Below are 23,598 nucleotides of genomic sequence, written 5' to 3' on the forward strand. Positions count from 1 at the left end.
CCTGGCAGTGCTAAAGTAAAAGGAGGGCTCTACATTTTTGAGTGATCTATCATGAGGAGAATCAAGCTGCTTTTGCTGAAAATGATTCTTTCTTTGTTTCCAATTGTGGTGATGATGTAAAGTTGTGGTATCGTAAGTTAGGGCAACCAAATTTCAATTACCTTCAAAAGTTGTTACCAAATCTCTTTACCCATAAAAAACCTAGTGTCTTTTCTTGTGACATTTGTCAGTTAGCAAAACACTCTCATGTATCATATCTCATTAGGAAATATAAAGAACCCTCCCCATTTACTCTTGTTCACATTGATATATGGGGTCCATCTCGTGTAAAGAATATTTCTGGCTCGCGATGGTGTGTAAGATTCATTGATAACCATTCTCAAGTGTGTTGGGTCTATCTTCTCAAAGAAAAGTCTGATACTGTACAAGTTTTCAAAAAATTTCATGCCATGGTTCAAAACTAATTTGGCGCCTCCATAAAAATTCTTCAGACAATGGGTATCAGAGAGAAAGAATAGGCACCTTCTTGAAGTTGCTCGTGCTCTTATGTTCACCATGAATGTCCCTAAATATTTGTAGGGGGAAGCCGTTTTAACTGCCACCTACCTTATCAACCGAATGCCTTCTTGTGTCCTTCAGTTTCTTTCTTCGCTATCATGTCTTTTAAAGAACTATCCCTGTCTTAGTTCTATGTCTTCACTTCCTCCAAAATAGTTCGAGAGTGTTGTGATTGTCCATGTTCCATCACATCAACAATCCAAACTTGATCCTAAATCTCACAAGTGTCTTCATTGGATGCTCTCCTACTAAAAAGGGATATAAATGTTATTCCCCATCTCTCCGAAAGGTTTTTGTCTGCATGAATGTCACTTTCTTTGAGAGTTAATCTTTCTTTTCTCAGCCTTCTTTTCAAGGGGAGCTTCTAGATGAAGACCAGTCATGGGAACCCTCTTCCCTTATCCATCCCTTCATCACAAAACTCACCACAATTGGAAACAGAGGAAGATGAGCAGTTGGAAAAAGGTGGAGACAATAATCAGCAGAAACAATTGTTGGTTTATTGTCGGAGACAGCCTCCTCAAAATGTAAATAATCTAGACTCTTTGCACTGCCAGGATTCCACTTTGGCTTCTAGTTCCAGCAATCTGGATCCAACCTAACATGCCTATGAGAATTTACATTTGTCAATTGCTCTCAAGAAAGGAACCAGGTCTTGTACAGTTGTACTTCACATCCCATCTCTCAATATGTCTCCTATGACACATTATCACCATGTTTTCGTGCCTTCAACACAGTTTTGGATAGTATGAAGATTCCCAAAAATATCCAAAAAGCCCTTGATGATCCAAATTGGAAGTTGGCTGTCATTGAAGAAATAGATGCTTTTGAAAGAAATAACACATGGGATATTGTGGAATTACCAAGAGGAAAGCAACCAGTGGGTGTACACCATCAAATTCAATGCAAATGGCAGCATCAATAAATATAAGGCCAGACTAGTTGCGAAAGGGTATACTCAGTTGTATGGGATAGATTATCAAGAAACATTTGCTCCAGTTGCCAAACTCAACACTATTAGAGTTCTTCTATTCTTGGCTGCTAATCTTGACTGGCCTTAACAACAGTTGGATGTGAAGAATGCTTTTTTGAATGGTGACCTATATGAAGAAGTCTATATGGATCCTCCACCTGGTTTCCGAAAAGGAGCTGACTTGGTGTGTAAGTTAAAGAAGTCTCTCTACAGACTCAAACAATCTCCTAGAGAATGGTTCGATAAATTCACTCAAGCGGTCAAGAGGAAGGATTTTTTACAGGCCCAAACTGATCATACATTGTTCCACAAACACTAAGGATGGTAAAGTTGCCATTCTTATAGTCTATGTGGATGACATAATTATTAATGGTGATGACCATAAGGAGTTAGATTCCTTAAAAGAGTATCTAACAGGTCAGTTTGAACTGAAAGATCTTGGAGTCCTAAGGTATTTCCTCATGGAAGTAGCCAGGAGCAAGACAGGGATCACAATCTCTCAAAAGTACATCTTAGATTTGCTTTAGGAGAAAGGTATGCTAGCCGAAACACCTATGGAACCCAACATAGTTGGATATTGAAGATGGGAAAGAGGTGGACAATGAGCAATATGAAAGATTGGTTGGAAGATTGATCTAATTGTCCCATACTCGACCTAACATTGCTTTTGCAGTAAGTATGGTTAGCCAATTTATGCATTCACCCAAAGAGAAACATCTTGGTGCAGTTTATAGAATCCTAAGGTATCTCAAGAGTACATCAGGAAGGGGATTGTTCTTCAAAAAAAGGTATAATAGGATGATTGAAGTCTACACTGAGGCGGATTGGGAAGGTTCATCGGTAGACAGAAAGTCAACCTCAGGCTATTGCACCTATGTGTGGGGAAACTTAGTAACTTGGAGAAGTAAGAAGCAAACAGTGGTTGCACAAAGTAGTGCTGAGGCAGAATTCCGAGTACTAGCTCATTGAATTTGTGAGAAAGCCTGGTTAAGAAGACTACTAGGTGAATTGAAGATTTCTTATTCTTTACTATAAGGTTGTATTGTGATAACAAGGCAGCAGTCAGTATTGTTCAAAATCTTGTTCATCATGATTGAACAAAGCATATGGAGGTTGATCGTCACTTCATCAAGGAGAAATTGGATGATGGAAGTGTGTGTATGTCATATATCCCTACCAAAGAGCAAACTGCAGACATTCTTGCTAAGAGTCTACACGGATCAGTTTTTGATAACTTAATAGTCAAGTTGGAAAGATCAATATTTATCTCCCAACTTGAGGGGGGAGTTTGGGAATTTCTTGTAACTTGGTGTAATGAGCCTTAGCCCATGTAGCTTTTGTTGTTTCCCATATTTACCTTCTTGCCTTTGTTATATATTGTAAAATCTCATTCCATTTGTATATATCAATGAAACATTCAGTTTTAGCACTGATAATGATTGGGTTGTCCTTAATTGCCCCCTCCCCCCAGTTTAGCTCCCTTTTTGGACCTAGACTCTTGTAATCTTTTTTTTAGTCTCTTTCCTTTTTAGGCTCTTGCCCCTCATTTGTACTAAAAAAAAAAGTGTAAGCTATATGGTAGATCTTAGCGATCAATTTGCAATGAAAATTTGTCATTTTTTCCCCATTTTCTATAGTAAAAACAAAACATTAATGTTTTTGAAAAAGTACAAAGGAGACAAAGAGGAGGAATCCCCATCTATAGTAGCATAAGTATTTCATCCAACTAAAATTTTATTATTTTTTAAGAAAAATTAAAAAGAAAGACATCAAATCAAATACTTGATATAAATGATACCTTCCCACTGCATTGGGGATCAACATCACTAGTTTGCGCAGGGCTGGATGAAGAGGATGATGACAACATCTTTTGCTTTTTACAAGGAATTTGCATTACATCATCGGATGCAGTAGCCGTGTTATTCAAGGAATGTGTTTTACTTCTTAGCCTAGATTGCAAATGATATGTAGCAAAAACAGGGTCTACCACCTGCTTTCATGATTACATAGTCAGTAACATGTCTAAATTCCAAAAATAAATCTTCAGGACAATAAAGTATATCTTGTACTAATTGAAGCAGGTAAACAAATCAATGCATTTTGAACACAAAAGGCATGGTAATAGATTTAATAGTGTTGTAAATAATAATATTATTTTATTTTAAATAGAGAGTTGTATTATAGAATCTTCTTTGGGTTTAGCCTATTAGGTCATTTAGTCTCTTTACATGGAGAGCTTTTGTATTGTTGTAATACAAAATTTCACATAATACAATCCTACTTTTCAAGTTATTTCTTTTCAAGTTAATATCAGAGCTCTCGATCCTGAGGGCTCTTCTTCCGCAACTCTCGCCTTTAGAGCGGACCCTATTTGTTTGCCTCTAGCTCTCAACTGAAAAAAAAATTTCCCTTTTGAACCAAGAGGACCACTGTTTGACTCCGTTTTTCCAGATCTATCCATCCACGGACGTTTCCCAGTCACAAAACAACCCAAATAGCCCCAAAAAGCCCAAACTGCAATTGTTTTTCATCGGAACAGTACTATTCTGGTGCCTTTTCAACTCCATAATACTGAATTCATTAAATAAGAGCGTGTTAGAGAAATATTAAAAACATTTATGCAACCTCACCCAAAAGCTGGTTCTTTACATGGTATCAGAGCCTTGTTGTCACGAGTTCGATCCCTACCGCCCCCCACTTTCTTTTGTGGAATTTCTTAGCATGAGTAGGTGGGCCTGTGCATTGTCCAAATAATCAAATTCACATTTAAGAAGTACCAAAAATAAATCCTCCATAAATATGCAAAAGTAAATTTGCATACGATCGACCTTCACCCCGATCCTCGAAAAGTCGGGAAGCCTTGTGCACTGAGTGTGCTCTTTATTTTTAAATCCTCTATAATACCAATTAGATTTTTTATTTATTTATTTATTTTTGGTATTTGGTGGTGAAGGGACCTAAGTTAGGGAGGAGGATAGGTGGCCTCTGGAGGATTAAACTTTTAACATTGATAGAAAACAGTTCCTATCAATAAAAGGGATATTTTTTTTATGATGAAATCAAGACATAATAACAAAAAATGTAAGAGCAATACTTACTCCAAGCCAAGGATTTTCTCCGATAGCCCATAGATAAAAGCTGAAACTAAATCCAAATGTACCCATCACCACCCACACAAGTTACATTTTTCTATTTGTATTAGATCAATATTCCCTATTATAAATATGGAAAATATCTATAATTATTTGTTTCCTTTACTAATTAGATTATGTTTATGATTTAGACAAAATATGTTTTAGATTTGGGTCTATTCCTTTGGGCCCATTCTTAAATGAATAATATTTCAATTTTCACATTTCAAATTGGCATCAAAGCTCCGATCTTGGAGCCTCTGCTTCTGTTAAACCCTAAGCGTGCTTCCAGTTTAGTCAACTACATCCAATCACAATTGCCACCTCCCGTCGAGATCACTATTTGCCTTTAGTTTGTTTTTAGTAGCCATGCTTCAATTGCACCTACTCTGGTCCTGTTACAGCTGCCGCCACATCAGCTAGTTGCCATCAACCACTGTTGGAAAAATTTTCCAGCTGCTGTTTCGACCGAAACCTTCCTCAATAAAATCAGAAAGAGCCAATCTATCCAACATTGCAAGGCCCACTTTGAATGGAGGTTTCACACGCTCATTCTTCCTCTACGTGTGACCGCCATGCGCCACCTTTTGCCTGCACGTGCTGCGTTTTCCAGCAATCTTTGGCTGTTGACCACTCCCGCCACCTATAATGATTATGTCGTCCACATAAGAAAATAAGAAAAACAATTTTACCGTCCTTAGAGTGTTTATGGAAAAGTGTATGATCAATTTGTACTTGAAGAAATTCTTCTCTCTCGACTGCCTAAGTGAATTTATCGAACCATTTTCTAATGTTTAAGCCCGTAGAGACACTTTTTTCTAACTTACACACCAGTTCATCACCCTTTCCAAAGCCATTTGAAGGATCTATATAGACTTCCTCATGTAGGTCACCACTCAAGAATGTATTCTTCACATCTAACTGTTGTAGAGGCCAACGCAAGTTAGAAGATAAGAGGACTCGAATGGTGTTGACCTTGGCAATTGGAGCAAAAGTCTCTTGATAGATTATTTCATGTGTCTAGGTGAATCATTTTGCAACCCATCTGGCCTTGTATTTGTTTATGCTAGTAACTTAATTGAATTTGATAGTGAACACCCACTTGCATCCTACCGGCTTTTTTCCTCTTGGTAATTCCATTGTTTTCAAGTTTCATTCCTTTCCAAGGCATCCATCTCTTCAAGGACAACATTCTTCCACCATGGATCATTACGGGCTTCCTAGATGTTTCTTGGTGTTTTTGTATTGTCTAACGCAGTATTGAACGCATGAAAGCCTAGAGACAACTTCTCACGCGATCAAGACCGTCTCCTCCCGGCGATCAAGTCTGTGGAGGTCCGGTCACCAACGCATCCCTCACGCGCCGCCCACCTCCTCTGCGCGTGGGCCTCACGCGCCACCTTCTACCGGGGAGTGTGTACTACGCCGGCGGCTTTTTCCGGCCGGTCTTGGACAAAGAAGCTCGCCTTCTCCTCCCCTTTCTGGATCTGTGATTGTTTCTCTGTGGGTCTGACTTTAGACGCGTGGTTCTCCTTGATTGGATATCGTTTGCCTTCGTTTACGGCTTTTATATTTTATCTTTAAATGGCAGCAGCATCTCCTGATCTCTCGGAGGTTAACTCTCCTTCTATTGTTGCAAATATAGCTCAGTCAGACAATGCATCATTTGGTTCAGGTTCGGACTATGCTGCACTCCAAACCCTTCTCAGGAAGGGTTCTCCTCAGTCTCAGCCTTATACTGGTAATCCCGTTGCTTGTGTTTCTCATTCTACATCACTTGGCACTTGGATATTTGACTCCGGTGTTACCGATCATCTCTGTGGTAATAAGGAACTCTTTACATCATCATTTACCGTCTTTTACCCTTGCGGATGGAACCAAAGCCCTAGTTCGTGGGATTGGACAAGCTCGTCCGACCTCTACCTTGGCCCTGACATCTGTCTATTACTTCCTGGCATCCCTTATAACTTAATTTCTATTAGTAAGTTGATCCACTCCCTCACTTGCACCATTACTTTCTCTAACCATTTTGTTTCTGTGCAGGATCCGGGTACGGGAAAAATGATTGGAGTGGGTCGTGAGTCACAGGGGCTTTATTATCTAGATGTGCCTCGTCCTTCAGTAGCATGCTCTCTCACAGAATCTCCACAACTTATCCACAGTCGCCTTGGTCATCCAAGTCTTTCAAAGTTGCAGAAAATGGTTCCTCTTTTGTCCGGTCTTCAGTCTTTAGATTGTGTGTCATGTCAACAAGGGAAGCATACACGCTCCTCTTTTGCCAGTCGAGTCAATAAACGAGCTGATGCCCCTTTCTCTCTTGTTCATTCAGATATCTGGGGTCCAAGTCGTACCTTGTCTGTCTTAGGTTTTCGGTATTTCGTTACCTTTATTGATGATTTTTCCCGTTGCACTTGGACCTATTTCATGAAAAATCGTTCTGAGTTATTTTCCATTTATAAAAAGTTTTCTACTGAGATCCATACTCAATTTGGTGTTTCTATTCGTATTCTACGTAGTGATAATGCTAAGGAATATGTTTCTATTGATTTTTCTAATTTCTTGGCCACACAAGGTACTTTACATCAAACTACTTGTCCTCACACTCCACAACAAAATGGGGTGGCTGAACGTAAAAACAGACATCTCATTGAAACTGCCCGTACCCTTCTTATTCATATGCAGGTTCCCCTTCACTTCTGGGCAGATGCTGTACTCATCTCTTGTTTTCTCATCAATCGCATGCCTTCATTTGTGCTCCGCAATGACATTCCTCATAATCTATTGCTTCCAGATGTTCCTCTTTATCCTCTAACTCCACATGTCTTTGGTTGTACTTGTTTTGTTCATGATCTCACTCCTGGTAAGGATAAGTTAACATCCAAAGCCTTTCAGTGTATCTTTCTTAGTTATTCTCGTCTTCAAAAGGGTTATCGTTGTTATTCTCCCGACCTTAAGCGTTACTTAGTTTCCGCTAATGTCACTTTTCTTGATCAACAACCTTTTAATTCTATCCCATCTCAGATGTCACAGGTTGATCATGTACTTCCTGTCCCTTTTCTTGACTTGTCTTTGCCAGCTGCAGGTGCTTCTATTCCAGATGAGCAACCTATTGCTTCTATACCTGAGGACCGTCCACTTCTCACCTATCAGCGTCGCAAAACTGTGCCTCCTGTCGACTCGACTCTTGCTGACTCATCGCCCACTGCTGTTGCTTCTTCCCCTCCGGATCCTTCATCAGAGACTCTTCGCATTGCTCAAAGAAAAGGTACACGTACTACTCGTAACCCTTATCCTCTTTATACCTTTTTGAGTTATGACCGTCTTTCTTCACCTCATTTCACCTTTGTTTCTAGTCTTTCTTCTATATTTATTCCTAAGACCACAGGTGAAGCACTTTCCCATCCAGGGTGGCGCCAAGCAATGCTTGATGAGATGACTGCACTTCATTTCAATGGCACTTGGGACCTTGTTTCTGCTCCTCCAGAGAAGTCTATAGTTGGTTGTCGCTGGGTTTTTACTGTGAAAGTTGGACCTGATGGCCATATTGATTGTCTCAAGGCACGTTTAGTTGCCAAGGGTTTTACTCAAATCTTTGGCCTTGATTATAGCGATACATTTTCTCCGGTTGCTAAGATGGCGTCAGTCCGCCTCTTTCTTGCCCTTGCTGTTGTTCGTCACTGGCCACTCTTTCAACTTGACATAAAAAATACCTTTCTTCATGGTGATTTACAAGAAGAAGTTTACATGGAGCAACCACCTGGTTTTGTTGCTCAGGGGGAGTCTGGAAAGGTGTGTCGTCTTCGAAAATCCTTATATGGTCTCAAGCAGTCTCCTCGAGCATGGTTCAGTCGCTTCAGTTCTGCTGTTCAGGCGTTTGGCTTAATCCGCAGTAAAGTTGACCATTCTGTGTTTTATAGGATTACATCTCCTGATAAGTGTATCTATTTGTTAGTCTATGTTGACGACATCATTCTCACCGGAAGTGATCAAGACGGAATTTGTCAGTTAAAACAACATTTGTTTAGTACATTTCAAACAAAGGACCTTGGGAAGCTGCATTACTTCTTGGGAATTGAGGTGGCGCAATCCAGACAGGGCATTTCTAGCTGTCAAAGGAAGTATGCCTTGGATATCCTAGAAGAGACTGGTATGTTGGGTGTAAACCAGTTGATACACCCATGGATCCTAATGTTAAGTTATTGCCCAGACAAGGGGAGCCGTTATCTGATCCTGGACGTTATCGAAGGCTGATTGGGAAGCTCAATTATCTTACTGTGACTAGGCCAGATATTTCTTTCGCTGTCAGTACGGCTAGTCAGTTCCTTGATTCCCCTTGTGATTCACATTGGGATGCTGCTGTGAGGATCCTCTGATACATCAAAGGAGCACCAGGAAAAGGTTTGTTGTATTCGGATCAGGGAAATACAGAAATTTGTGGTTACTCAGATGCCGATTGGGCAGGATCACCCTCGGACAGACGCTCTACTTCTGGTTATTGTGTCTTCTTCGGAGGAAACTTAATCTCATGGAAAAGCAAGAAACAACCTGTTGTTTCCCGATCTAGTGCAGAAGCTGAGTATCGTGCAATGGCAAATACTACCTGTGAGTTGATCTGGTTAAAGCAGTTGATTCAGGAGCTTCATCTTTGTGAACAGAAACAACCCATGACACTCATCTGTGATAATCAAGCTGCGCTACATATATCCTCTAATCCTGTTTTTCATGAGAGAACCAAACATATAGAGATTGATTGTCACTTCATTCGGAAAAAGATTCAGTCAGGAGAAATCAAGACAGCTTTTGTCAACTCGTCTAATCAACTAGCAGATGTTTTCACTAAAGCTCTTAGAGGTCCTCGGGTTGAATACATTTGTAACAAGCTTGGTGCTCATAATATATACGCACCAGCTTGAGGGGGAGTGTTAGAATATTAGATATGATATGATTAGATATGATTAGATTCCGTCTTATCCGTAAATATTCTGACTGTATTAGGATTAGGTTTGGGCTGTATTAGGATTAGGTTTGGGCCTTTCACTTAAGCCCATTGGGGTCTCTATATATTGTAACTCTCTGACACAGATCAATATACAACATATTCTTTTACATTTAACTAAGTTTGGACCTTTGGTGAGTGCGAATATGGACACAGATGACACAACCAAACAACTTGGGAGGTAAAGAAAAGATGGCTCAGAAGAAGGGAAAAGTGTGGACAAGGCAAGATATTGGAGAGTGCAATTGTAGGACTCGAAAAGGCATTTTATTGATAAGGTACGAGGCAATACGGACAGCTTCCCCCTGTAAGTATTTAGCTATATGCATGGTGAACATAAGGGCATAAGCAACCTCGAGAAAGTAACGATCATTTCTCTCGACTACTCTATTTTGCCAGAGGGAGTGTTAGGTAGAGGTGTAAATGAGCAGAGCCGAGCCAAGTTTCAGTCTAAATGGGCTAGGCTTATATAAATTATTTCAAACCTGGCTTGGCTTGCTAGCCTTATACAAGCCAAATTATAAGCTTGGTATGACTTGTTTTTCAAAAATACAAGACATACAAGCCAAATTATAAGCTTGGTCTGACTTGTTTTTGAAAAATACAAGACTTGTACCAAGCCTTCGAAAATGGCATATTGTACTCCGTAAAATATAGGTTACGATTATTTTGTTTCTTTTGTATGTTTAACTTGAAAGAATATATTTCTTTTTTATGCACATAACAACCCTAAATATTAACAATTTAACTATGTTGCTAGAAACTAAAAACAAAAAATGGCAAGGAAGTAGAATGCTTAATTAAATTAAAAAATATATATATTCACCAACTCATGAATTAAAAAATTTAACTCAACAAAAATGATAATCTTGATGATGGCAAAATCCAAAAGTTAAAGACAATAAATTGTTCAACAATGCCATAAAAACTTTATTAAAAGATTCAAATTGTATTGACTTAATTGCTTCATCCACACCACCAAAAGATTAGAATTCCAATTCGCATGTTTTAATCAATTACGGCACCATCATATGAGCAAATTGATATCATGTGATGTTGACTCATCCTGTATAGGAAAGTCTTGAGAGTTGATGGTGAGCGATAGATGATTTGGAAGGGTTGAGAAAATGAGAAAGGGGAGAAGTAGCAAAATTTGGCAAAGGAGGGAAGGAAAAAAGTGGTGACAGCGAAAAAATTTAGGGTTAAAAAAATGTGTTTGTTAAGTGAGAAAAAAGAGGATTGTGAAAATTAAAAAATCATAAGATATTATTTTATTAAAAATAACAAGTTATTATTTTATTGAAAAATAATAATATATTAATTTATTAAAAAATAATAAGATATTATTATATTAAAAATAAAATAAAATATTATTTAATAAAAAATACGAGCTTGGAGGCTTAGAGACCAAGCCTGCTAAAATCGGCTTGTGGCCTGATTTTTATACAAGTCTTTTAATGAGCTCAAGCATGTACTATTTTTAAAATAAGTCAAGTCAAGCCAGGCCAAAGGCAGGCCAAGCTGTAGGTCTCTGACAAGCCATCTGGCCTATTTATACCCCTAGTCTCTGACATATTAGGGCTAGGAAACGTGCCAGAAGAGTTTGTGAATGAAACCATAGGAAAGACAAGGGTTTGGAATAGTGATCCAAAAATGAAGTACCTCTAATTTCATTTCAAGGCATGAAATAAGAAGAGAAGGCGTCCATCTACAAGTTGGGAGCAGCAGCAAACGGGACGGTGGCTGGAGGGTGGCACGTGGACTGCACATGCTCGACAATGGCAGCTTTTGGCTAGAGCTTGGTGGTGAAATTTTATGGGTCGGTTCGAAATTTCCTTCTGAGTCGTTTGGCACTGCTTCGAGGTGTTTGGGTATAGAGGGATTCGATTTTTCAACCGTGACAATGGCCAAGTAAGAGAGAAATCGAACCTTCTCTTGATACCATATTAAAGAGTAAAGGAATATGAATTGTGAAATTGTGTAATCACAATGATAGGTTCCTTCTGGGTTGTTTGGTGCTCTTGATTGGTTGGTTGGAGTTCGGGAAGGTTGATTTCTGGGGTTGGCAGTGCTGGGAGGTGTTTGGGTATGATGGAAGGATTCAATTATTCAACCGTGACAATAGCCAAGTAAGAGGGAAATCGAACCTGCTCATAATACCATATTAAAGAGTAAAGAGTAAAGGAATATGAAATGTGAAATTATATAATTACAATGATAGGCTCCTTCTCGGTCATTTGGTGGCCTTGGTTGGTAGGTTGGAGTTCGGAAAGGTTGATTTCTAGGGTTGGCAATGCTTGGAGGTGTTTGGGTATGATGGAGGGATTCGATTTTTCAACCATGACAATGGCCAAGTAAGAGGGAAATCGAACCTGCTCTTAATACCATATTAAAGAGTAAAGGAATATGAAATGTGAAATTATATAATTACAATGATACGTTGCATATATATATATATATATATATATATATATATATATATATATATATATATATATATATATAATTTTCCCTCTTCATTTACATGTCTCCCTCCTAATTACAATTAAGCACTAGTAAGGCCTAAGGGTATAAAGTCATAAGGCCTTCCCCTTCTTGGACCCATCCTAAACCGTGTTTGGATCCACGATTCTATCAAACATCATCACGCCCCAATCTTAAAGACTAGGGTTGGAGCTAATTGAGCTATAAGCTTGATGATCAATATCATGTTATTTTCACATGAATAATTACAAATCTTATAAAGAGAGCACTCTTAATGAATGATTGAATGGGAAATGTACCACAAAAACAAGACCACTAGGAATATCATATCATCAAGACTGTGGAATGTATAAAAAACAAACCCATGAGGCCTATTTTATTAATGATTATTAGAAATATAATATAAAACATAAAACCATTCATTTGCCTTCACCTAACAGCTTAAGTTTTGGGGTTGAAATAGTCCTTGATATAGTGGTATCAAAGCCTCTATGACCGAAAGGTTCTGAGTTCGATCCTTACCATCCACATTCTTCTAATAATCTTCTAATAAATATTGTGAAATTTTTTTTTTACAGGTACATAAGCCTATGCATTGTTCATCCTTCAAACCCAATGGACTCTTGTATGAGGACATGCATTAAAAATGTAATATAAAATATTAAATTATTCATCTGCCTTCACCTTACAACATAAGTTTTTGGGTTGAAATGATTCTTGATAATAATAAGAATAGCTACCCCATTAATTGGTACAAGATGCACAATATACCTCATCAACTTCTAATGAAAGAGCAGTGACACTCTGTCTGAGCAGTGATCTTAATCTGTCCTTTTTGAAATCTGAAAGCCCAGCTCCAATACTATCACTATAAAACGGACCAGAAAAATTGTCGTTGTGATTGACTATATTATTCTTTCTTCCCTCTCCATATTTATTTTCAGGTAGCTCGGATGTTTGGGTAGCAACAGGCAGAACATCCTCATCTTGTGACAATAGATTTACTACTTCAGAAGAATAATAGCCAAAGTAATCAGGTCCTGCTCTTTCATATTTATTAGAAGCAACCAAACTCCTTGAGGCATTTGACATGGCACAAAATGGTGAAACACAGCAAGTAACAACTACATTTGACCAAAAATATAAGTGAAATCAACAGAAATATGAATAAATACGGGCCCATGAAAGGGCTTGAAAAAACCAAGCCAACAAGAACTAAAGTAAATTTAGATAGAGAAAAGAGAGGTTTACGTAATCAATAGTCACAAGAAATGATCATACGCAGGCTTAAATTTCTTCTACTCTAAGCATGTTCAGCCAATAACCTCAGATCAGGGTCAAAGACAAACTAACTTGTGACAGTTTAATTAAACAACTGAGTATGACAATAATTTTTTTTTGGTGAATATAATGACAATTGTTAGTATATCTAGAAAATACCTTGTAATAGTTTACGTAATATATTGTCATACTGAGTAATATATTGATTATATCTTAAAATAGTTTTGAGTGTTATAGATAATCTCTCAGGAATAGTTTCCCCGTTTCTTAAAATTTCATGATTTGTTTCTTTATAGGAGTCATCTATTTAGTACAAAACCAATTTATTCCTTTGTCTTTTGTATCACATCATATGATAACAATAAAGAATGTTATTCATTCTTTCTCTCCTTCCTCCCTCTATACCTCAATCCTTATAGTTTCAACAACAATAATTTTACAAACCACGAAATATTACAAAAAAATGTTGTGTATAAATAAAAAAGCCATCCATATGGTGAAAATTCACATAAATAACATAAATGATACCTTGCATATGTGTAGGATAGATACATTTACATTCATGCTAAGGAATCAAAAAGGTATGGCCATTTTATCTTGAATTAGCCTTTTTCAACTTAGACTAGAAAACAGAAGAATGTATTTGATAGAACACATGTTATTTAAAAATTCTGGGTTGATTTCAAGAAAAACCCCTCCTGTCAAATGCCATGAAGCATAATGTCCATTTTCCTATTGCTGTACGTTCCTCTTTTTCTTCTATGCTTTTCCATCTCTTCACTTCCCTTGTTCTCTCCCCTTGTTAGTAGTAACTCCAATCGTAAGAAACCTGATACAATCTAGCCCCCTCAAAGTTGACTTTTTCTGGGGATTCTCCATTGTTCATTTGCTCTATCTAGGTCATTTCTACAAAACAGATCTGTAAAGCAGGGTCAAGCCTATGGCCCTGTTTAGAACTGCTATGCCTTTCGATGATTTTTTTTTTTTTTTTTTTGTGACAGCAAAGGCCATAAACTTATTTCATAATTTTTTTCTATGGTTGCTTCTTCCACTGCATTTTCAAAAGCCATAGATTCTTTTAACAAACATCTGGAAACATCATTTTCAAAGATGCTGTGGCTGTTGAAAATATGATACAGGGAAGAAACCTTCAGCTTCTCTCAAATTCAAGCTCTTAATCTGTCGTAAATTCCTTATGATACTCTTTGTAACTGTAAGAATATCTTATAATTGCTTTGATGAATAATGGAAGAATGGGTTTCCATTCTTCAGCATGGGTTTCCATTTCCACTAGCATGAGTGTCCATACTTGTACATTATTGTTTTACTCATTATAAATACCATATAAGCTTCAGAGAATTCTCTAAGCTATTCCAATGATTCTTTCTTCATGGTATCAAGAGCAAGGTTCATTCAGGAACCATAACCAACGTACAGGTTCACCAACTTAGTTCATTCAAAAGCTTAAACACTCCCAGGTTCACCAACATACCTCAAAACCACTGTGAATCAAGATGGAAACACTCCCAGTCAACCCAGAAAATTCCGATGACCCGATCTGGAGCTCCCCGCCGGGAGAAACTTCCTCACGCGCCGCCACAGTCCGAGCGCGTGAAGCCCACGCGCAGCCCAGTTCCGAGCGCGTGAAGGCCACGCGCCGCCTTCCACTGCTCGTCTCCATTCGCGGTGAAGTTCGCCTCAGTCTCCTCTTTTTGTTCCAGTATTGAGTTGCTCCATTTTGGTTTGTTTCAATAGTGTATTATCCAAATCCACTTATTATTGTTTGTTGTTCAATCCACTTATGTTCCAGTACTGTGTTTCTGCCTTGTTTTGTGCGATTTGGTTCTGTTTTTTAGCTGTATTGGAGTAAATATGGCTTCAAATGATGAATATTCTTCTGGTCCCAAAACTCCTCTCTCACCTAAAGATCCTGTTTCATCCGAAGTTACCAATCCGGTACGTCATGCTCCAGTTGCTTATGCTTTTTCAAGTTCACCAACAGTTACATATGAAAAGTTAAATAGTAAGAACTATTTAGCTTGGTCCTCTTCTATTGAGTTGTGGTTTCTTGGTCAAGGTCTTTCAGACCATCTCGAAAAGTCAATTTCTGATATTCCTCAAATAGAACGAAGTCAATGGGAAAGGTTTGACTATCAGTTATGTGCCTTGTTATGGCAATCTGTGGAACCCACAATTTTAATTAATATTCGCATTTTTAAAACATGTCACTTTTTGGAATAAAGCTCGCAACTTATTTGCTAATGACATTCAAAGACTCTATGATGCAGCCCAGAAATTGGCTTCTCTTCACCAAAATAGTCATGATATGACAAGTTTTGTCGCTCAGGCACAGGCAGCAGTGGAGGAACTAAAAATGTTTTTACAGGCTGACAGCCATCAAGGCTTGTTGGAAAAGTTGGAAAATCTATATGTAGTCCTGGTATTGCGTGCTATGCATCCTGATTTCAATCACATTCGAGATCAACTTTTGACTAGTCACAAAGTACCCACCATGGACTATCTTACCACTCGCCTCTTGAGGGTTCCCAATTCCACTACTTCAGACCCGCGTCCTAACATAATTGACACTTCAGCTTCCGCTTTAGTCACTAACTCTGGCTTTCGTGGAGGACGTGGAGGTCGTGGTGGACGAGGAGTTCGGGGAGGTCGTGGTGGTCGAGGTAATCGCAACAACAATCTTCACTGCACATACTGTAAGCGATCAGGCCACACTCAGGAGACATGTTACTCTCTACATGGTTTCCCTGATAAATCTGTCAATCTCACTCAGTCTGAACCTGGTGTAGAAGAAGGGACGAGATTTAACAGATCTGGTGAACAGTCATTTTCTCTTACAGAAAAGGAGTTTCAGGAATTTCTTCAGTTGAAAGCAGCAAAACCAACCCAATCCTCTACTACCACTGTTGCTCATTCGGGTAATCCTACAGTTTGTATTTCTCATACGGGAAATAATTTCACACCCTGAATCCTTGATTCAGGTGCCTCTGACCATGTAGCTGGTAATCAGTCTCTCTTCTCTTCTCTTTCTTCACCTACTTGTCCTCGTTTTGTAACTTTAGCTGATGGTTCCAAAGTATCTGTCCGAGGCATTGTTGTTGTCTCACCCAATGCATCCATGTCATTAAATTTTACTTTATTTATACTTGGTTGTCCATTTAATTTAATTTCCTTGAGTCAGCTTACAAGATCTCTGAAGTGTTCCGTAACTTTTTATTCTGATTCTTTTGTTATCCAGGACCGTGGTACGGGAAAGACGATTGGCATAGGACATGAATCACAAGGACTTTATTACCTCCAATCAACCTCTCATATGGCATGTGCTACTGTGGAATCTCCTAGTCTTCTCCATCACCGTCTTGGTCATCCCAGTTTATTAAAACTTAAAAAATGGTCCCAGGTATTGAAAATCGAAAAGTCTTTCAGTTGTTCAACTTGGCAAGCATGTTCGTTCTTCCTTTCCTAGTAAGGTCAACAGTCAAACATCTAGTTTTTCTATTATTCATTCTGATGTTTGGGGTCCTAGTCGTGTTTATACACCAACTGGGTTTAAATATTTTGTGACTTTCATTGATGATTTTTCTTGATGTACTTGGTTATTTTTAATGAAGGAATGTTCAGAAGTCTTTCCCATATTTCAAATCTTCTGCAGTGAGATTCATAATCAATTTGGCAAAACAATCAAAGTTTTACGTAGTGATAATGCCAAAGAATATTTCTCTGCTGACTTCTCATTGTTTATGTCATCTCATGGGATTTTGCATCAATCATCATGTCCGCATACCCCCCAACAAAATGGAGTAGCCGAAAGAAAAAATCGTCACCTTATTGAAACTACTTGTACATTGTTGTTAGATGCTCATATGCCACTGCAATTTTGGGGAGATGCTGTCCTAACCGCTTGCTATTTGATTAATCGTATGCCTTCCTCTGCTATCAATCATCAAGTCCCTATTCAGGTGTTAGACCCGCGAATTCCTTTGTATACAGTTCCTCCTCGAGTATTTGGTTGTACTTGTTTTGTCCATGATCTATCTCCCGGGCGCGACAAGTTGTCCCCTCGTGCTATCAAATGTGTCTTTCTTGGTTATTCTCGATTGCAAAAAAGGTACCAGTGTTATTCTCCTATCACTCATCGTCAGTATATCTCTGCCAGTGTCACCTTTTTCGAAGACACACCTTACTTCACTTCAACCACTGATCCTATAGTAATCTCTGAGGCTTTACCAGTACCATACTTTGGTGCTCTCCCTTTGTCTTCTTTACAGGTACCTACAAGTACTCAGCCTGATCATGAGGAACCCATCGTTTCTCTGCCAGATCATGACCAGCTTGATCCTCCCCAACAACAATTCATCACATACCAGCGAAGTTCCAAGGCAGCCATTCCTACAACCGAGGTAGTCACTGAGGATCCTTATACATCATGTCCTATCCCAACGACTTTTCCTACTACGAACCTACCTTCCTCTACTGCACCTGCATCAACTCCCGGTAAGTCTGTCAGTGATTCTCCTATTGCTATTCGTAGAAGTAGTCGTACCACTCGTAATTCTCATCCTATTTATAACTTCTTGAGTTTTCACCGTTTGTCTCCGTCATATTATGCATTTGTATCTTCTGTGTCCTCTGTTTAGATTCCTAACACTTTTAATGAGGCTCTTTCCCACTCTGGTTGGAGGCAAGCTATGATTGATGAGATGACTGCCCTTGAGCACAGTAATACATGGGCCTTAGTTCAACTTCCCCCAGACACAAAGGTTGTTGGATGTCGTTGGGTATATGCAGTTAAGGTAGGCTCTGATGGCAGTATTGATCGACTTAAAGCCCGTCTTGTTGCTAAAGGATACACTCAGACTTATGGTCTTGATTATAGTGAAACATTCTCTCCAGTGGCCAAAATGGCATCTGTTCGTCTATTTCTAGCCATCACCGTTATTAGGCGATGGCCTTTATCTCAGCTAGACATAAAGAATGCATTCCTTCATGGTGATCTAGATGAGGAGATTTATATGGAGCAACCACCTGGTTTTGTTGCTCAGGGGGAGTCTGGACTAGTTTGTAAGTTAAAACGATCCATTTATGGGTTGAAACACTCCCCTCGAGCTTGGTTTGGCAAGTTCAACACAGTTGTACAGAAATTTGGGTTATCTCGGAGTGAAGCTGATCATTCAGTTTTCTATCGTCACACTCCCTTTGGTCGATGTATTTATCTGGTGGTTTATGTTGATGATATAGTTATTACAGGTGATGATAATGAGGGTATTTTGCAGTTGAAAGAGCACTTGTTTCAACACTTTCAAACAAAAGATTTGGGACGACTCAAATACTTTCCCGGTCTTGAGGTAGCTCAATCACCGAGTGGCATTGTGCTTTCACAACGAAAATATGCTCTAGACATTTTGGAAGAGACTGTTTTAACAGATTGCAAGCCTGTTGACACTCCAATGGATCCAAATCACAAGTTATTACCAAATCAAGGAGAACTGTATTCAGATCCTAACAGATATAGGAGGTTAGTTGGTAGACTAAACTACCTTACCCTAACTAGACCAGACATCTCCTTCCCGGTAAGTGTAGTAAGTCAATTTATGCAGGCTCCATGTGTTGAGCATTGGGATGCGGTGGTTCGAATCTTACGATATATTAAGAATGCTCCAGGAAAAGGATTGTTGTATGAAAATAAAGGTAATGCTAAAATTATAGGATACTCTGATGCTGATTGGGCTGGATCACCCAGTGACAGGAGATCAACTTCAGGATTTTGTGTATTTATTGGTGGTAATCTAGTATCTTGGAAAAGTAAAAAACAAAATGTGGTTGCAAGATCCAGTGCAGAAGCTGAATATCGGGCAACGGCAAATGTTACATGTGAACTCATATGGGTAAAACAAATACTTAAAGAGTTGAAGTTTGGAGATACCAATCAAATGAGACTCTATTGCGATAATCAAGCTGCATTGCATATTGCATCAAATCCAGTCTTCCATGAAAAGACCAAACATATTGAGATTGATTGCCACTTTATCAGAGAGAAAGTCCTTTCTAAAGAAATCCATATTGAATTTGTTAACTCCAGCGATCAGCTTGCTGATATTCTTACTAAATCACTGAGGGGACCACGAATACAATTTATCTGTGACAAGCTTAGTGCATATGATATATATGCTCCAGCTTGAGGGGGAGTGTCAGAATATGTTATTATTGCTTTGATGAATAATGAAAGAATGGGTTTCCATTCTTCAGCATGGGTTTCCATTTCCTCTAGCATGGGTGTCCATACTTGTACATTATTGTTTTACTCATTATAAATACCATATAAGCTTCAGAGAATTCTCTAAGCTATTCCAATGATTCTTTCTCCAGTAACAATCATTACTAACAACAACTATATAATAAACTTTTACCAAAAACTGTATTAATTAATGTTGGTAAGATTGAACCAGATCAACCCAAAGTTCATGGGTACTAGTGAGCATTTATTGTTAGCGTTAGAAGTATAATATAAAATATAAGACATTCAGATACGAATCTTGAAAGAGCCTCACCCAAAAAGGTAGCTTGTGAGGGAGGAGAGTCAAAAGTCCATATAAACCAAACACCAGAATCTTATGTTTCGGATGTGGGACTCAAAAGCCCGTAATTTACAATTGAATCGTAACAACTGGAAGACCTAATGAAAGCTTTGATATCAATTAGGAGACATAATGAAAGTTTTGATATCAATTGATACAAACCTTGGAAGAGCCTCACCCCAAAACCTAACATGTAAGGTAGGAGAGTCTAAAGTTCATATAGATCCCACAGCAAAACCTTATGTTTCGATTGTAGAACTTCAAATCCCAAACCTTACAACTGGATCATAACACATTCATCTACCTTCACATAATAACTTAAGCTTTTTGGTTGAATTGGTTCATGATATGGTATAAGAGCCTCTATAACCAAGTGATCTAGATTTCAATCTTTGTCACCCTCATTCTTCAAAAAAATCAAATATTGTGAAATTTGTTAGCACATATAGGTGAGTTTGTGTATTGTCCATCCTTCAAATCCAAAGACCTCTTGTATGAGTAGGCATGTTAAAAGTCAACATCAACAACACTTTTATCCCAAACTAGTTGGGATCCCAAAAAAAGGTACGGAAAAATTGAGAAAAAATGATAAAAATAAAATTTAAGTATATATATATATATATATATATATATATATATATATATATATATATATATAATATTATCCATACAAAAGCAATACATAATCATAAGAAAAAATAAATTAAAATAAATACAAATAAGGATATATAGGGGGACAGAAAAGAATAAGAAGGTAAGAAATAAAAAATAAATAAATAAATATAAATGAAATAAAAATAAAATAAAATAACATAAAAAGGAATATAGGGAAAAAAAGAAAAAGAAAAACACATAAATAAATAGGTAAGAGAAAAAAGATTGAAAGGAAAAATGGAATAAAAGAAAAGGAAAAAAAAGAAAGAGAGGGGGAAGATAGAGAGGAAAAATGACTAAAAAGGAATCGTCTGGAACATAGGAATAAAAACGGATCTACCCCTCCACCATGCTTATAGCTTTTCTCCATACCTTCCTAAGACACACCGTCTGCCAATCTATATCTCACTTCATTAAGTCCTGTTTTACTATCTTCCCCCCAGTAAGTTTCGGTCTACCTCTACCTCTCTTTATGTCAAGCTCTTGGTAACAAACCTTTGTTCTTACAGAAGCATCCAATGGTCTTTCTCATTACGTGCCCAACCCACCGCAATCTATGTTCTCTCATCTTTTCCGCCACCGTACTACTTTCACCTTTCGTCGAATATCTTCATTTCTTATCTTATTCATCCTCGTATAACCACACATCCACCTTAACATCCTCATTTCCGCTACCCCATTTTATGCTCATGTTGCCTATGTGTTGGCCAACATTCAGCTCCATATAACATTGCAGGCCTTCCTGTTGTTCTATAGAATTTTCCTCCATTCCTTCCTAAGACACACCGTTCGCCAATCTATATCTCACTCCATTAAGTCTGTTTTACTACCTTCCTCCAAGTAAGTTTCGGTCTACCTCTACCTCTCTTTATGTCAAGCTCTTGGTAACAAACCTTTGTTCTTACAGAAGCATCAAATGATCTTCTCATTACGTGTCCAAACCACCTCAATCTATGTTCTCTCATCTTTTCCGCCACTGGTACTACTTTCACCTTTCGTCGAACATCTTCATTTCTATCTTACTCATTCTCGTATAACCACACATCCACCTTAACATCCTCATTTCCGCTACCTCTTTTATGCTCATGTTGCCTATATGCTGGCCAACATTTAGCTCCATATAACATTGCAGGCCTTACTGCTGTTCTATAGAATTTTGCTTTTAGTTTAAAGGAAATTTTGCGGTCATACAAAAATCCAGATGCACTGCGTCATTTCATCCACCCTGCTCTGATTCTATGATTTAAATCCTCATCAATCAATGTGGATATTTGCAAAGTAAAAAAAATAAATACTCCTCATTAAAACTTGATTAATGAGGGTGGAACAAGAATAATCCTTATATGCAGTCTTACTCTTGCATATTTGTAAAGAATATATTTTCAAGATTTGAACCCGTAACTTTTCAATCACCAAAACGTGTGAGATATAATATAAAATATAAAATCATTCATCTATCTTCACCTAATAGCTTAACCTTTTGACAGAGTTGGTTGCATAATAGATAGGTCATTTATGAGTACAGCTATAAACCTCGTTGAGGCATGTGGCAAACCCTACCCTTGGAATGAGACAACCTCCCCTCTCCCAAAATACATGGGAGGTGTTGATGAAAATGAACCTATAGCATAAGAATTCTAGGTAGAGAAGGAAGACTCAATCAATGTGTCCCAACCAAGAATGGTCTTCAAATTAAATTTCATCATTGTGTAATAATGTTCTACAATAAGAACATTTAAATAAAATCAATTCTCATTAAATCCCAAATAGTAAAGATAGGGGTGAGAAAAATACTTGTTACCACTATTCAAGACTCTCTCTTAACAACATATTTAAATAAATAAATAAAAGTCAATTAATCAACATCAATATTACTTTTATCTCAAATTAACTAGTGACTACACTTGGTGAACTCAATCAAAAAGGGGGGAAACCAAAAATTAAAAAAAATATATAAATGAAAAGTCAATTCTCGAAAATAGAGACGAGGACTATCCTTAAAAACAACTTTATCTTGTATATTTACAAAAAAAAATCTATTTTTTGAATTCAAATTCATAACCTAGAACATTGGTGCTTCAAACCCACATTCTTTTGAATGAAAAATCATAGCTAAGATAGAAAAATTAAATAAAAAAGAAAAAAGAAAAAACCTACCTCTTCGATCTCTTCTATGCTAATAGATTTCCTCAGCTCTCTCTTTATACAAGATCTGCGCGTCATTCCATAGAATGGAAGTAATCTAGTCTGGAAGGAAATTGAATGTTATAATCTGCTGGAGCTGAACCGTCGAAATGCTTAAACCTTACTTTATAGGCAGTTGAAGAGGTATTTTAACACAAACCAAATACTCTGCACCTTCAAATAGCGGACGGGGAAAGAACAGTTAGGTATGCACGGGATAACATAAACATAGCTTTTTGTATATATACTTAGTAGAAACGGGGTTTCCTCCGGGAGAAACGGGGTTTCCTCCTTCTGAGTTTTTTTTTGAGTTTTTTTTTTTTTTTTTTTCAAAAACCCATTTTGTAGTTTCGATACATCCGTTTCCTGCGTTTTTTTCTAAAAAAAAAAAAAAAAAAAAAACTATTTCTCAAGATTGATTTCTTTTTTTTTTTATCCATTCAACCGGTAAAAAAATTAAAATATTATTCTTTTAATAAATAATTATGTATACATAGTTGTTTCAAAATTATCTACAAATTTATTACACTCATTCACGTCCAAATTAAGCATGACTCCCCAGACATTCACGCTTAAATTAGGCGTGACTCGTTTGGTGTTAACACGTGGCACAAAAAATTAATAGTTTAACTGTAAAACTTTATAAGGCCATAACTTTTGACTCGGGTATCCGAATGAGGTAATTATTTTTTTTATTCCACATAACTTTTCAATATCTATGCAATGACATATCATTTGATATAT

The 23,598-nt window shown here is 37.7% G+C and overlaps 2 protein-coding genes across 2 annotated transcripts in view; one reads left to right on the forward strand and one right to left on the reverse strand.

The window, feature by feature from the left end:
* LOC133288180 (uncharacterized) overlaps positions 1-23,110 on the reverse strand; it is a 36,322-nt gene extending 13,212 nt beyond the window's left edge. The window contains exons 1-3 of the mRNA XM_061485887.1: positions 22,828-23,110; positions 12,914-13,266; positions 3,330-3,521 (exon numbers count right to left, since the gene is read on the reverse strand). Coding sequence (XP_061341871.1) covers positions 3,330-3,521; positions 12,914-13,234 — 513 coding nt within the window. The 5' untranslated portion in view covers positions 13,235-13,266; positions 22,828-23,110. The remainder of the gene's footprint in view (positions 1-3,329; positions 3,522-12,913; positions 13,267-22,827) is intronic.
* Positions 15,296-18,078, forward strand: LOC133288188 (uncharacterized). Its single transcript, XM_061485895.1, has 5 exons — positions 15,296-15,584; positions 15,712-16,359; positions 16,423-16,517; positions 16,680-16,841; positions 17,053-18,078. The coding sequence occupies exons 1-5, from the start codon at positions 15,296-15,298 to the stop codon at positions 18,076-18,078; spliced, it is 2,220 nt and encodes a 739-aa protein (XP_061341879.1).
* Positions 23,111-23,598: the final 488 nt, after the last annotated feature.

Source organism: Gastrolobium bilobum, unplaced genomic scaffold (genome assembly GCF_033153095.1).
Source record: "Gastrolobium bilobum isolate Gb01-03AN ecotype WA unplaced genomic scaffold, APGP_CSIRO_Gbil_v1 utg7961, whole genome shotgun sequence".
Taxonomy (NCBI): Eukaryota; Viridiplantae; Streptophyta; class Magnoliopsida; order Fabales; family Fabaceae; genus Gastrolobium; species Gastrolobium bilobum.

Coding starts and splice junctions, on each gene's coding strand:
- LOC133288188 (XM_061485895.1), top strand. CDS start 15,296: ATGGCTTCAAATGATGAATATTCTTCTGGTCCCAAAACTCCTCTCTCA. Junction 16,518..16,679: donor CTTTAGCTGATGGTTCCAAA/GTATCTGTCCGA, acceptor TTTGTTATCCAG/GACCGTGGTACGGGAAAGAC. Junction 16,842..17,052: donor AACTTAAAAAATGGTCCCAG/GTATTGAAAATC, acceptor TTTTTAATGAAG/GAATGTTCAGAAGTCTTTCC.